Source organism: Micromesistius poutassou (assembly GCF_964030765.1).
Source record: "Micromesistius poutassou genome assembly, chromosome: 10".
In the NCBI taxonomy this organism is placed as follows: Eukaryota; Metazoa; Chordata; class Actinopteri; order Gadiformes; family Gadidae; genus Micromesistius; species Micromesistius poutassou.
Window position 1 is genome coordinate 18703747 of NC_140280.1, and position 15313 is coordinate 18719059.

The 15313-nt window shown below is 43.9% G+C and overlaps 2 protein-coding genes across 2 annotated transcripts; both read right to left on the reverse strand.

The window, feature by feature from the left end:
• Positions 1–15: 15 nt before the first annotated feature.
• layna (layilin a) lies at positions 16–7007 on the reverse strand. Its single transcript, XM_084474473.1, has 8 exons — positions 5577–7007; positions 5437–5457; positions 4461–4758; positions 3696–3853; positions 2876–2920; positions 2728–2790; positions 2134–2230; positions 16–2044 (listed from the first exon to the last, which is right to left on the reverse strand). The coding sequence occupies exons 1-8, from the start codon at positions 5650–5652 to the stop codon at positions 1021–1023; spliced, it is 1782 nt and encodes a 593-aa protein (XP_084330599.1). The 5' UTR covers positions 5653–7007; the 3' UTR covers positions 16–1020.
• A 475-nt stretch (positions 7008–7482) lies between these two features.
• Positions 7483–15006, reverse strand: LOC311354469 (complement factor B-like; the record flags this gene model as incomplete). The annotated part of the gene is made up of 19 exons (XM_084474267.1): positions 7483–7786; positions 7911–7960; positions 8551–8680; positions 8844–8941; positions 9056–9132; positions 9553–9691; positions 9870–9993; positions 10090–10202; positions 10819–10947; positions 11067–11144; positions 11386–11514; positions 11713–11863; positions 11987–12141; positions 12488–12574; positions 12669–12848; positions 13063–13251; positions 13852–14061; positions 14231–14308; positions 14994–15006. The coding sequence occupies 19 exons, from the start codon at positions 15004–15006 to the stop codon at positions 7598–7600; spliced, it is 2319 nt and encodes a 772-aa protein (XP_084330393.1). The 3' UTR covers positions 7483–7597.
• Positions 15007–15313: the final 307 nt, after the last annotated feature.

The following is a 15313-nucleotide window of genomic DNA, read 5'->3' on the forward strand; positions in this document are numbered from 1 at the left end:
AGAGACGTGTTCATTCCATTCAGTTTTAATCGTAGGTTTCCTCTTGTATTCCAAACATACAAACTGTTAGCTCGACAAGCCATAATGCACTTGTTGTATGTTAATGAATTGCAGGTAAACACAACACACAATTAGCACTCAATGTCATGCCGTTACTTTAGTCAGGCAGCAGGCACTCATGTTCAATGAATACAAACCACGGATCCCCCAAGACTGCTAGTCTTGTAACCATTTGGCGGAGAGGGGTGGAGAGCGATACAAGGCGTCATTATTCATGATGGATGGACTGACGGATGGACGATACCAACGCTATGAACCACTACAGCTGCTATAGACTAAGCTAAGCTGAAACTAAAGCTATCCACCAATCCCAAGCGCGGTGTGTGTTATTAAAACAATGTAGTGCTTGACTTATTCATATTTGAGTTATTACAATTTGATTACAATGAGTAGAGCCCTTCTTGTTGGCGGTGTCCTAATCCTTTGAACGTGGAGATAATGCGAGATGTTTTGTCCCTTTGTAACCCCTGTTTGACCATGTTAAATGTTACCTGGATAATTCCCATACATACATATTTAAACTGGAAATAGGTGTTATATAAAAAACTGTAGTTCTTGAGGAACATTCGTAAATTCAAAATGTATAGAATACGTTTTGCACATGGTCTGCTCTCTTAAGGTATATTAAATATTGAAATAGTTGGCAGTTTCTTTTGCCACTCAAAAGGGAGGCACGTATCAGGATTCTGAAACAACGCAACATAACCAGGCCATGCAAACAGCCATCCCTAGTCTAATTCTAATTCTACGTGCATTTTCTTCATGAAGATGAAGAAACGTCTCCCAAACTTCATGTGATATGACTTTTTGTTTGTATTTACATGCCTCAACTGTCTATTTCAGAGATTGTGCCCCAGGTAACTAAAACTATCAAGAAGATCAACTATACAGTTGCCCCTGCAGGAACATATGGCTTTATAGACCTATACTTTAAGCTTTGTACATAACATTGGAGTTGGGTCAGTAGCCCTCACTATTGACCCATTGTGCTTCATTGAAATACCGGCGGCTGCCAGTGAAGCCAAGGTCACTTCTGTAGCAATCGATGTTTGTTGGGTAGGGATTCTGACTTCCGTAGTTTCCCAATCTGGTCTGGTACGAGCCCTCTTTGCCGTTGGTCATATATGTCTGGTACAGGTCAGCCTTGATCATATTAGCTTCCGGGCCAAGGGTAGGATCGTAAAGGTCACTCTTCTCTCTTCTGAACCCATACATCTCCTGCTCTACGAAGCTGCCGCTGCCGTAGAACTCGCTCTTTGTGGTGCGTCTACCCGGAGCCCTGTCGTAGAACTCTCGGTTGTCCGAGCGCCACAGGCTGGTGTCGTAGGAGTCTCTTTTCCCCGACTGCTCAAGGCTGCGGCCGAATCCCTCTGTCTTCGTCGCGCGACCCAGGCTGCGGTTGAATCCCTCCGTCTTTCCAGAGTGACCCAGGCTGCGGTCGAATCCCTCCGTCTTCCCGGAGCGACCCGGGTTGCGGTCGAATCCCTCCGTCTTCGTCGAGCGACCCAGGCTGCGGTCCAATCCCTCCGTCTTCGTCGAGCGACCCAGGCTGCGGTCCAATCCCTCCGTCTTCGTCGAGCGACCCAGGCTGCGGTCGAATCCCTCCGTCTTCCCAGAGCGACCCAGGCTTCGGTCGAATCCCTCCGTCTTCCCCGAGCGACCCGAGCTGCTGTCGTACATGTCGGTTGTACCGCGGCGCCCAAGGCTCAGGTTGTTGAGGTCAAAGTTGAGGAATCCGCTCTCTGTGCTGGCCAACGTCACGAAGCCGCTCTCGGTGTCGCGACCCCCCATGTTGTCGTAGTCGCCGGTTGGAGTGTCGGGAGACGAGCACAAGAAGGAGGTGTTTTTGGTCTGGGGTCGCGTGGTGGACAGGTCGTCCTCTTTTTGGGAGCGGATGACGTTGTAGACGTCCGTCGAAGTGGGACTGGGGCAGAGGCCCGGTTCTGTGTGGCACACTACCGATTTCTCCCGCCTCCTTCTCCTTCTTTTACACATGGAACACAAACAACCCAGGTGTCACGTTACGTCCTGATGAAGTGCGAGAAGAACGGACATGTACTGCACACCACTTACCGCCCAATGCACAGTTTTAAGCAGCATACGGCCAGCAGAATGAGTAAAAGTAACAGCAGGGGAACGACAGGAAGTGTGATGTAGATCCAATTCAGGCCTGTGGAACACAAGCGACAAGACCACGGTTATGAGAAAGTTATCCACATTTGCCTTACAGTATGTTCAACTGGCATTTGGGTACTCGGGGATGGTTCAGAACTTCAATTAAGGATGGGTGTGGTGTAGTTAAGGTCAGGATCTGTCTATGTCATTTGCATCGAGTATGGATGGTTAAGTGTAGGTAAGTATGGCTATTGGGTTGGACATGATTTAACCTAAGTTAAAGATTTATTTTTTGCATTTTTATTATAGAGAGAGACCGAGAGGAAAGTGTGGAAGACAGAGGGGAAGACATGCAGTAAATGACCCAGGCCGGGTTTGATCCTGGGTGTCTGCTATTAGGACTTTGCCTAATATATGGTATGCGCCTTAGCCCAGTGCGCCACCAGGGCGCCCCAGATTTAACCTAAGTTAAGGGTGTGGTGTGGCGTGGTTTAAGATCTGTGGAAAAACATCCAGACTATAGTCAATAAGTACTTCAGAGATGGTTATAACCTGTGTCCTTGGATTTGTTGCGGTCGGCTGGATCCCAGGGCAGTGCAGATGTAAGTATCCCATCTGCAATTAACCACAGCAGACCCATTTAAACACTTTGACCCATTAATCAGCAGAAGCCTCGTGGTCTGTGTGTGTACATACGCACCAGTCTGGGTGGAGTTGGGAGGAGCAGCAGCCTCCAAAGTCTTCTCTGAAAGAGACATAAAATGCAGCCCAACCTTAGGTCCACAGCCATTTGAGGACATGTGTAGTTCCGCCTAGACATTCCCCTAACCTCCTGGCTGAGGTCAGGGGTTAGAAGAAGGATGGCAGGATTTAGGTATATAGAGTATGAAAATGGTTAAGTTAGAGAGCCAGTGAGCCCACTGTTTCAGATGGAAAATAATGTGTTTTGAGCTGAGTTTTAGGAAAGAGGGGGGCGTGTTATCCCCATGGTTACGACCCACGGCCCGCACCAACTTTATGATACTTTTTTAGTAACATTGGTGTGTAACTGTAGCGATATGCTATAGTTGTCCGGGTAGAATTGCCCTCGGACGCGGCATTAAATTCATCACTGCTCAGACGAGTTTCACCATCCACACACACACCGTGGCGTTATTCAAGAGGTGTCCAAAAGCCCAAATTTCTCACCGACACTGGTGCCACTTAGTTGTGACGTCAGACTGCTTTGGAAAAGGTAGTCTGACGTCACGAAAAGAACCCCACCTGCGTTCACAGCAGAATGGAACGTTAACATAGTGCTTCAGGGAGAAAAACGGCAAAAACATAGGAATCAACCCCTTCTTTCTATAAAGCGGGGACTTTTTTTCAATAACGGGGATAAAATGGCATTGATCACTATGTTGACGATCATATAAGACAAATGACCCCGTTTAAAACAAAGAAGTGGTTTTGGGTTCACTGGCTCTCTGAGGTCCAGTGGGGGGGGGGTCTCCGGGAGAACGGTCCAGTGGGTGGATTACCTGCTGTGTATTTGCAGATGAAGTTGTTTCGCGTCTCACAGTTGTCGTCGTTCCACTGGAACATGTACAGTCCGCCCATGCTTGGGGGCGCGGACGGCTGGTGATACATCACCACACACACCTCGTAGCCACAGGAGGGCTCGTCCGTGTGCCAGTTCCTGCACAGCAGACCATGATCATCATCGTCAACACCAACAATTTCATCATCATCCTCTAAATCAGAATGGAATGATGTTTTTTCCATATAGCATATAGGCAAGAAAATGATTAGACTTGTCTTTAGATGCATAGTGTTTATATAATTATATTTCATTTGAACATACATTTCATTTCTCCCATACTATCAACATTGTCACCATCATCAACACTATCACCATTGTGCACACGCACACACACACACACACACACACACACACACACACACACACACACACACACACACACACACACACACACACACACACACTCTCTCTTTTGTTATCGTAAGAAAACATAAATGCAATCCTCTTTGCTGTCATAATAACGGGTTGCTCGGTTTACACTATAATTTGTATTTATTGGTAGTTCACTGCCTGTTAAAATTCCTGTAAAAAAAGAATTTGCACAGCAGGCTGTTTTCCTGGCCTCACGCACGCGCATGCACGCACGCACGCACATACACACGCACGCACATACACACACACACACACACACACACACACACACACACACACACACACACACACACACACACACACACACACACACACACCTACACACACACACCTGTACGTGGCCTTGCTCCCGTCCACCCAGTAGTACTGCGCCGAGCAGTCCAAGCTGCTCTCCTGGTCCCCATGGTTACGGCGGAGTCCGATCCAGAAGTCCCCGTCGGTGGGGCGGATCTCGGAGATGAGCTGCTCGATGACCTGCTGCTCGGACGCCGACTCCACGCCCAGCAGCTCCCCGCCGTCCCGCCGGCACGCCTGCTCCGCCTCCACAAAGTTCAGCCGTCGCCGAGGGTCGGAGAAATACGCCAGCTTGTAACAGGGCCTCTCCCGGCCCACCCGGCACACGCGCTGACCTGCCAACACGCCGCACAAAAACAGCCGTGAAAGAGGGCACACATTTCGGACGCCTTACCTTGCACCTTGTGCATTGTGTCCTCATCGAAAGTGTCCCGGGATCTGAACGGACTCCCGTCTAAACGTGGCTTTGGGCTCTTGGAGCCCATGGGAGCCTTTATTGAGCCGTAATGACACCCCTGGCTGGTCACATATGCCTAATATGCTGTTGTATGCCTAATATGCTTCCGTTTGATATTGAAAATGAGATAACTTTCAATTAAATATAAAGTAGGCCTATATATAATATATAATTGGAGCCAGTCCCAGCAATCGTAAGATAGGCCTACATAACACATTAAAACAGGATTGTTGACAAATTGTTAAATGTTCCGGCATATTCTATATGCACATCAGATAGCCTAAATACTAACATTCACTGTAAAATAAGAAGCCAAAGTATTTTAGTGTGCGCTTCCTTAACTCTCATTGACATAGACACTAGCCTACATGCATGATATAATAACTGGTATTCAGTTATGGCTTTTGGTTTTGGGGTGCGGCGTGTGCCACCAGCAGATGTTAAGTGGCCCTCTCTGACCACGCTGAAAAATGTGTGGGGCGCCACAGGATACGCATACACGCAGATACACGTGGGTACAACACAAGTTAGGCATACTCTATAGGCATTAACCTACCTCTTGCTTCGAACAGGTCCACTTCAGATCATCGGAAAAAAATGCAAAAAGACAAAACGGTTACGTAGGTACATGTAGGCCTACTGTATATACAGTGTATCAGTGTGTCTCCGTGTCTGTGTCTGGTATTTTTCTCTTACCTGTAATAAGGTTAGTAGCGGTGGAGGGAAGAACGTGTAAAAGTAGGAGATGACAGAAGATTGTTAGCCGCTCCATCTCCTTCTCATAATCCCTTTTTTTAAAACGTATATTTACTATTTACATCTTCATTCGCTCATTTGCCATCCATTTTCAGCCTCATTCACTCCCATACCCACACAGAACCCCAATAACTCCCGGATCACTCGGCAGCCCGGCACAGTGCAACGGAAGGAGAAATCTCACAAGAAATTGAGTTGAGGCAATGGCTCAACTGAAAGATGGGATGAAACAGGCAGAGGAGGAGACACAAGGGGGTGTGTTTGGGTTGGGGGGGGTTGTAATCTGTTAAAAGCAGTCTTAATGATCGGGAGAAGAGGCAACATCGACCGTAAAGAGAGCTAATCACGCGAGTGCTCCTGGGCGTAAATGCTGACAAGAGACAGATTTGATTTCTTTATTCCTTTTAGGACTCCAGCCATCATTATGAAGATTATAAAGATGTTACATGAAAATAATCCCCTTTAAGTGGATCAGCCCGTCTCACAGAGCCATATCGCGGGGGGCTTTCTTTGCATTTCCATTAGGCCTGCCGCCTACCAATCGTATCTGTTTAATATTAATTGGCCGATGAACACCTGCGTCTCAGAGTCCGATGGGCACCCGAGGAGGGGGCACGTGAGCACCGCGTGGGAAAGACAGATGCAAGGGAATCGCACGTGGGTGCTTCGTAGGCCTACATACCAGTGGCATTCATCTCTAAACGGGCCCATAAGGGTGATTTACAGTTTGTGCGGTTTGATGCGTCGTACAGTACAGGACTGCCCGATCAGGATTATGCTGCGTGGCATTAATGTTTGGCCTGAGAATGAGGATGCGCCATTTTTAATTACATTTAAAGAATTAAAAGATAGACACTATTGAGAATAATGCCTGCGTTAGCATGCTGTGCTGTTCAGCACATAATACGGTTTCAGTGGCAGAGATATGATCAGGATCTTAAAGGGAAGGCTCCTGGTTATAAAGTTCCCGATACACACGGCATTGATTACCAATTCTACTACTAATACCTTAACTGGAATTCAGAGCACAGCTCATTCAATTAGGAGCAATAACCCCCTACCCCACCACCTGTCTCCCTCTCTCTCTCCCTCTCTCTCTCTCTCTTACTATCTCTCCCTCTCTATCTCTCTCCCGTCCTGCCTCTCTCATTCCATCCCTCTCTCCCTGCCTCTCTCTCCCTCTCTTTCTCTCTCCCTCCCTCGCTCCCGCTTTCTCTTGTCCCCTGTGTAACCCCGCCCCCTTTACTAATCAGTTAAGCCAGTGGATCAATGTTTCCATGGGAACCGACTCATCACTGACCATGGTCTCACACACACACACACACACACACACACACACACACACACACACACACACATCCCCATCCATTGTTCTAGATTGAACCTCGTACAACAGACCATTCCGTTAACAGCCATCAATATTTCAATAGTTTTTGTTTGTTGTAATTAAGGCTCCCGGAATTCCAGGTCAATCTAAAACTTTCTTCAGTGCTGCGAGGAAGACAAGTGTAGCATAGATTAGCAGGTAAGCGTAGATCTAAACCAGATTGGTCTGAGTTGGCAGTCTGTCCGGTGGTCCGCATTGCAGGGCGCTGGAAACAAGCCTTGGAATCGCTGCATGTCACAGTGATCTAAGGCAGCGCTGGCTTGCCTGGCATCTTCTCCCACCACAGCTGATTAAGTGGAGAAAGGTTTTTCAGACTGAATCAGCAGTATAATGTCTGCACATGTGCTCATCATGTTAATGCTTCTTACTTGGCCTCGAACGTTCAGGTGCGGTCAGTGTATCTAAAGCCCACCCACTGGAGAGGGACAGCTCAACTCCAACAAATGAGGATATCCAGAATGTTCTTTATCTGTGAGTTTATTTGCGGGTCAACAACCGTCTTCAAAGACCACTGGTAGTAAATGGTGATACAGAGTTATACATGTTAACCATAGCCTGGTTTATCATTGGTGTGTTACAAATACCATTTATCGATGAATTCGATTGGAGCTAAAGTTGCGCTCCCAACAGCCATGACTGATTGAAGAAATCCGACTATCTTGAAGACATTCACGTGAAAATCTCTGGAATCGTCTTTTGATTTCACAAGTTTCCCTTCAAGACCCTCACAGATATTATCCGTTCCCCAGCTGACTACACCGACCTAAAAAGACAAAATATATATTGCAATAATATAGACCTAATACCATTTTCCAATTAGTTTGTGTTCAACAAATTCAACCTTAAACATAACTTGAATTTGAAAGTCATGCTAAGTATGTGATTACCTGTATTGTGCGCTGGTTGTAGTCCCTAAAAAGAGCACCACCAGAGTCCCCTGCCCCCCAAAAAAGATGCAGAAATGTGTGTCAGTAGTACATCATGTAGCAACGGGCCCAGTTACCCTAGCGACCATCTTGGTTTGAGTGTTTGGAACCAAGATGGCCACTAGGTGAATTAGGCCAGTAGGCCTTATAAGGTATCGTTATATACTTTATTTATATACATATATACATAATATACAAAAAAAATACTTGATGCTTCCCAGCAAAATAAATCCCAAAAGAGGTGGGGTTAGGTGATATTATGTAGCATAATAAACATCTTCATGACAACATTTCCAACTGAGTGTCATTTGATCCTTCAACATTTGATGTTATTCTAGCGAGCATCACTTTTAAAGGTTGGGTTGGGTTTTGAGAGAGTAACGAGAGGGAGGGATGAGCAGAAATGTTTACAAAATTCAGACTAAGGCTAGCTTGAAATCTCAAATTTTCCATATTGTACCTTTAATCTGTTAGTATTTAATCAGAAATATGTTTTTGTCTCTTTTTAATTGCCATTCCTGTCTTTTTCCTGTTACACCCTAATATCTGGTCAGTAGTCTGGAATGAATAACGAACATCTTATAACACATGATGAACCTACCTTTACATGATATGTGGTCCACAAAAGGTGATGTACCACCTGTGCACAGGAAGTTGTCTGTCACAATTTCATGTAGATTTTCTGCCGTTACATTTTCTAGGCTTGTGGCTTGCTTGATACATGGGTTGCGCTACATTTCAGAGTGGGTAAGAAAAGGTGAGTGTTTTTTTTAGGTTTTATTATTGAACTCTCACACAAGCACAGTTTTTTCCGCATACATCACACACACATGCATGCAGTGACATATTCCAAAAATCGTGTAAAAATGTATTTACGACGTTGCCAAGACTCACATTTTGACCCAGCTTTGCTGTAACATCTTTTCGTTTAGTCTCCGTTCCCCTGGTCAGGAAATGCAGTCTTTGGTTGAAGTCCTTAAACAACAACTTCTCTACATGGAGTAATGAGATAAAGATTAGGCCTATCAACACTGCTAAGAGCACATGAGCCTTTTGGAAACACGTAAATGTTTATAAAAGTCAAATCACTGAGTCATGTTTGTAACCTTGATCAGAGCACTTTGAATCGGGAGGCAAGCGAAGGGCCTGGGTCGTTTCCTTGGTGCAGGGTATGCAAATGGGTCTGCAACAAATAGAAAAGGTTTAAGCAGCTAGATCGTCTTAAAGTCCTGGCTTTATGAGTGTGCGTGTGTGTGTGTGTGTGTGTGTGTGTGTGTGTGTGTGTGCGTGTGTGGCCATTCAGAACCTGGACTCTTTATTGAGTATGCTTTTGTTTTCTTTACCTTGCTTTTAACTTTTTAACCTTGTAGCACTTTGAGATATCTTTGATGAGAGGTGCATTAGAAATAAAATTTATTCTTCTTCTTCTTCTTATTATTATTATGTGTGTGTGTGTGTGTGTGTGTGTGTGTGTGTGTGTGTGTGTGTGTGTGTGTGTGTGTGTGTGTGTGTGTGTGTGTGTGTGTGTGTGTGAATAAATGTGCTTTATAAATGCCGGCTATTTACAAAGTGCAAGTGTACTATGTAATATTAATAGCCTCACCTGAGATGTTTAGTGAAGTTCAGATCCTTCTTCAGTTGAACAAGAGCTACGTCATAATCATAAAATTCAGGAATTCCAAGATCCGCTTTGGCTCTCAGGTTGTATTGCGGATGAATGTAGTATCGCTCCACCTCTTTGACTGTAAGAAACAGAAAATGAAGATATAAGACATGAATAGCTAATTTTATAGCTAAAGAAAAGCTTTACAAACTCAACACCAACATAATTTAAATTGCTTCAAATTGATCATGTTTTTGTTCCTTTATGAACAACACATTTCGCCTTTTGTTCTGATTGTATGTTGTGATTCGCCTCACTCTCTTGGTCGTTCAGTCGCTTTATGTCCACTTGTATTTTTTCAGGTAAGTCACCATGGAAGCAATGAGCAGCAGTCAGGATCAATTTGGAAGAGACGATAGCGCCAGAGCATTTGTGTCCTGTCTTTGTTTGAAATAAATAATTCATAAATTATTAAACACATAAATCATGTGTGACATACTTTATACCACGTATCTGTATCAACGTCTAACCCCCTACCTGGCCACCTCTTAGTATGGTGAGCTCCACATTCCATGGATATATTAAATTCTTGAAATCAGTGGGGTCGGACATCTTGTGGAGTCCACATAAACTGACTACGGCGTCGTCATCTGCAGGATCAGAAACATTTGTATCATAGACGTTTCAGTATATCTAGATGTTATATGATAGTGAATGAATGCATATATTGATTGAGTGAGCCTTTCATATATCTCTGCCAATAGCTCACCTAGCTGTATGAGAGCCCTAAATTAAGTGTGTACTAGGGAAAGATGGGGCGGTTCCGCGGGCACGCATGGACCCAGCTCCAGTCTGGGGCCCGCTTCGCTACTGCATTTCTTTCACCGACTGGGCTACTAGGTTGGGCTGCTGTGAAATCCCAGCAGATTATTTAAAAAAACAGCCCCGTGCCTGGGACTCAACCAACCAAAGAGTGAACATATGCCTCTGTTGGTTTCACTCTCTGATAATACCTCCAATTGGGTGCACTCGACTGGTTCCCTAACTCCGCATCAAGCCCATTCTGTGTGATGGCATTGAGGGAGGTCACTGGTGCTGTACTGGTTCTGTGGCTGACATGGCCCATGAAGACTACTGCTACCCTGCGCTGGTATCTTCTTGAGTTCCATTACAGCTACACTACTATGGAGAATGTATTTGGAGCTTGGGATGTGATTACATTTTTAAAAATCCCCTTTTTAACATGTTATTTAAAAGAGCACTTACCAAATATTTCTTCAAACATTGTCTCTTGCGGTTCCTGGATTCTAAAGAAATGTCTCCCCCTTTCTCCCGTGGCGAGCGGTTTGAGGTCCGACTCGTATATCTTATTTCCAACAGCAAATATGTAAACATCTAGAACATAGAGAACAACATGCAACACAATGGGGTGATGGCCACGATAAAAATGCCTTTTGCATTCATGACGCACAAACTTTGAGCTGTTAAATGTTAAATGTATTCTGGCGTCTTACCCAGGTGGTCCTTCTTTTTAATGGTTTCCTTTATTCTTTGTAGATTAAAAATTGGGGAGCCGCCCATGTTATAACCACCTATGATGAGAACAGTCCAACACAAAGTTACTCTCGTTGTAGGTCGTAGCTCGGAGGTTAATGCTATATGAATGATATAGGCCTATTTCAAAGGGAGTAGACATACAATAGATCTTTGTGTCACACTCAACCACCAATAAGTTGATCGCCAACGGTACAGAGACAGACAGTAGACATATAGCATTGCAGTGAATTCACTTTTACGTCATCCTTGTGAGTAGCACTTTAGAGGTGGAATTACCATCGGTAAATATTAAGATGATGTGACGATGATCTTCAAACTCGGAGTTAGTTTTATTTTCGATGATGATTATTCGTTCTAACATATGTTTGAAGACTTTGTTTAGATCAGTCCCACTAGCCCTGTTATCTGTGAAAAAGGTGACACACGCACAAATGCACGTGCATGCACACACACACACACACACACGCATAGACACAAACCCCCACACACACACACACAGACACACACACACACACACACACACACACACACAAAGTTTATACAATGTTGAATATAGCCACATACTTAGATAATAATAACTAACTTTTCAGTCGTCAAACTTACCTTTTAAATTAATACTCTTCAGATCATCCAAAACAGCTTCAAGTGTTTTCGTTTTTTCTCCAGTATAATAATCAAGTATGTTGGAAATAGGCAGTAATTCAGAAGTGAATAAGAGGATGTCGTAATTTGGAGAGACTGCATACGATGCTATCTGTAAAATGTAATAAAAATGTTTTACCTGAAGTGTTTTGGGCCACAGCTATCACCAGCATATGATATGTACACTGTATGTGTATATATGTCACATATCATGTGTATGTACTTGTTGACTTACCATTTCTATAAGATTATGTACCATTACTGTTGATTTGTTTATGTCCTCTTTGCTGAGACTTTCAGCAAAGAAATTAAATGAAATATCCACGGCGATATACATATTCAGTGTTCCATCTTTTGTAATTGTTATCTTTCTTCCGTCTTGTATGTCACCTGAAACATATTATGTTTTTGATGACATGCTCCTCCGATTTAATTAAACTTATTTTATTAAATAATATTTAAATTGGGTTTATTTGACTCAAAATAAAGGAAACCCCATTTAGCAGGTATTTAGTAACGTGTTTTTCTAACTTATACTGTAGATATAATTTTTTCCATCCAGAACATGATTGGTTTGTGTTGAATAATGACATGTTTTCTAAAAAAACAACTAATCATTTGCAGAGAAAGATAAACAGATGAAATGAGGGCGTGTCAAAGCACTAAGGTCAAAACAAGAAATCAAAACGCAGCTCATACTGAGAGGAGGGAGGGTAAAGGCAGATGGTTCTCTTACCGACTGACATCGACTCGGTCAGACTCTGCTTCATTGCACCCCCAAACGCTTCATTGATATCCGATGCAGTGTCATACGTATATTGATCTGTAAAACAAAGGCGTAATGCCATTCACAATAATTATTATTACATGACATAGGCCTACATACATACCAGACTCTCTCCTAAGCGCTGGCTTACAGAAGCAGCTGGGCTCCACCCCGGACCACTGGCCGTCATCTTGGCAGGTGCGCACTCTGGAGCCCACCAGGTACATGAAGCTGTTGCTACAGCTGTACGTCACCTCGTCATCGTAGTCGAAATAGTCCCCAGAGCGGAAGCTTCCTGGCGGGATGCCAGGCTCCGGGCAATGGTTACCTGCTGTCAATCAAGAACAAAAGAACAATTGTAACCTTAACATAAAATAACTAGTACTAACTGCTATTAACTAACTAATTACTAAATCATTGACAAACACGGAATAGAGGGAGAAGGAGTTGAAAAAGAGGCAGAGAGCAAGACAGAGACACACCTGCAGGCAGACCACCAGATGACGGACAGACGGACAGACAGACAGACAGTACTTCTTAGTTACCATCGTCACGACTACAGATTGGTGTGCTGCCACTCCACTTTCCGTTGGCCAGGCAGACACGTTTCACCGACCCGCGATGTCTGTACCCAGAATCACATTCATAACTCGTCTCATTGTCTACAAAGTATCTGTCCTGAGCAGGGAAGACTGACCCGTATTTCAGAACCGTTGGGTCAGGGCATTGCACCACTGCAAAAATAACACAGAAAATAAAGAAAATAAATGTACGCCTTAACACCTTCATGACCTGTCGTTGTAATCACTGTCCAACCCCTAACAGTTCCTTCATGACCTGTCTTTGTAATCACTGTCCAACCCCTAACAGGTAAGAATCTGTAGTCACTGTCCAACCCCCAACTGCTACTTAATGACCTGTCTCTGTATTCACTGTCTAACCCCTGCTCCTTAAAGTCCTGTCTCTGTGTTCACTGTTAACCCCCTTCCTGTTCCATTATGACCTGTCTCTGTATTCGCTGTCTAACCCCTGCTCCTTAAAGACCTGTCTCTGTGTTCACTGTCTAACCCCTGCTCCTTAAAGACCTGTGTATGTGTTTACTGTCTAACCCCCTTCCTGCTCCTTTATGACCTGTCTCTTTATTCACTATCTAACCCCTGCTCTTTAAAGACCTGTCTCTGCACCACAGTCGAACCCCCTACCCGCTCTTTAAAGACCTGTCTCTGCATTCAGTGTCTAACCCCCTACCCGTTTCATAAATACCTGTCTCTGTATTCACCTCCTACTTGTTTTTTTTTAAAGGTTATATCTGAATTCACAAAAAAATTTCTTACATCTACATTTCTGGCGGATGCTTCTTTCTCGTAACGGTAGGGCCTTCCATTTGTTGTTTAAACACAGGCGGGTCTGGGCAGGGTAGGGGAAGAAATTTGGGGGGCATTGATAGATCAAGGTGCTGCCAAATTTCAGTCCGTGAGTGAGAATGTAATCCCCACCCTCTATCTCCATGCCTTCTTCAGTGCAGTCACACCAAACACCCGCACCTGCCAACAACAAATCAATAACCCAGAAATGAGTTGATAATACTACGGGACCTAGATAACCTGTAAACTGGCATTCTTCGGTAGAGTTACAATCGACAACTTGTGTTTAAATGGCATGAAAACATTTTCCTTCATCAATAGTGTATCAATTGTCCTCAAAGTGGCTTACCCAGAAACAGAAGGTTTAAAATTGCAGCAAGCCATGGCCAGTGCACCGATAGCTCCATCTTCTCTACTTTGACAAACACTGAGACAAACACACATTTTATACAAAACAAGTTGATGACTTATTAACTGCATGGTAAATACCAGGAGATCGATGCGTATCTATTTGCTAGCCATTCTTTTTTGGGATACGTTGCATCAATGAACACTGGACGGCTGGGAGTAATTCTTTTAGATAATATAACTAAAATGATAGTTTAGTGGTTAGTGGTGTTTGACTCCCAGCCGTCTGGTGTTCAAAATGGTTTAATCAAACTAGTTGTAATATATGCCTTTGTTGAAAAATCAACTAGTGAAGAGTGAAATCCAAATTACATTTGGGATTCAATTTGGGTTGCAAATTAATTAATAATAATTCTAATAATTAATTAATTAAGATAATCACTGAAATGTATGCATTTCAGTACCTATCAAGTGTCCTTTTTATCACAAAATATATTTGTATTTTTTTCCCTTGGGCGCAAACAAGTACAGAGTACAAACTTTCACTTCAGTATAAACTTTACTTAAGCTTACGCTCCAAAAGCTACTTTATTGACCTCAAACACACACACACACACACACACACACACACACACACACACACACACACACACACACACACACACACACACACACACACACACACACACACACACACACACACACACACACACACACACATCCCATCCATTGTTCTAGATTGAATCTCGTACAACAGACCATACCGTTAACAGCCATCAATATTTCAATAGTTTTTGTTTGTTGTAATTAAGGTTCCCGGAATTCCAGGTCAATCTAAAACTTTCTTCAGTGCTGCGAGGAAGACAAGTGTAGCATAGATTAGCAGGTAAGCGTAGATCTAAACCAGATTGGTCTGAGTTGGCAGTCTGTCAGTGGTCCGCATTGCAGGGCACTGGAAACGAGCCTTGGAATCGCTGTATGTCACAGTGATCTAAGGCAGCGCTGGCTTGCCTGGCATCTTCTCCCACCACAGCTGATTAAGTGGAGAAAGGTTTTTCAGACTGAATCAGCAGTATAATGTCTG

What these genes read in the sequence shown, in the direction of transcription:
- layna (XM_084474473.1), bottom strand. Translation starts at nt 5,652, where the DNA reads ATGGAGCGGCTAACAATCTTCTGTCATCTCCTACTTTTACACGTTCTT. An exon ending in GGACCTGTTCGAAGCAAGAG is followed by an intron (nt 4,759 to 5,436) that starts GTAGGTTAATGC and finishes GCGTGTTGGCAG; the next exon opens with GTCAGCGCGTGTGCCGGGTG. An exon ending in CAACAAATCCAAGGACACAG is followed by an intron (nt 2,231 to 2,727) that starts GTTATAACCATC and finishes TGTGTTCCACAG; the next exon opens with GCCTGAATTGGATCTACATC.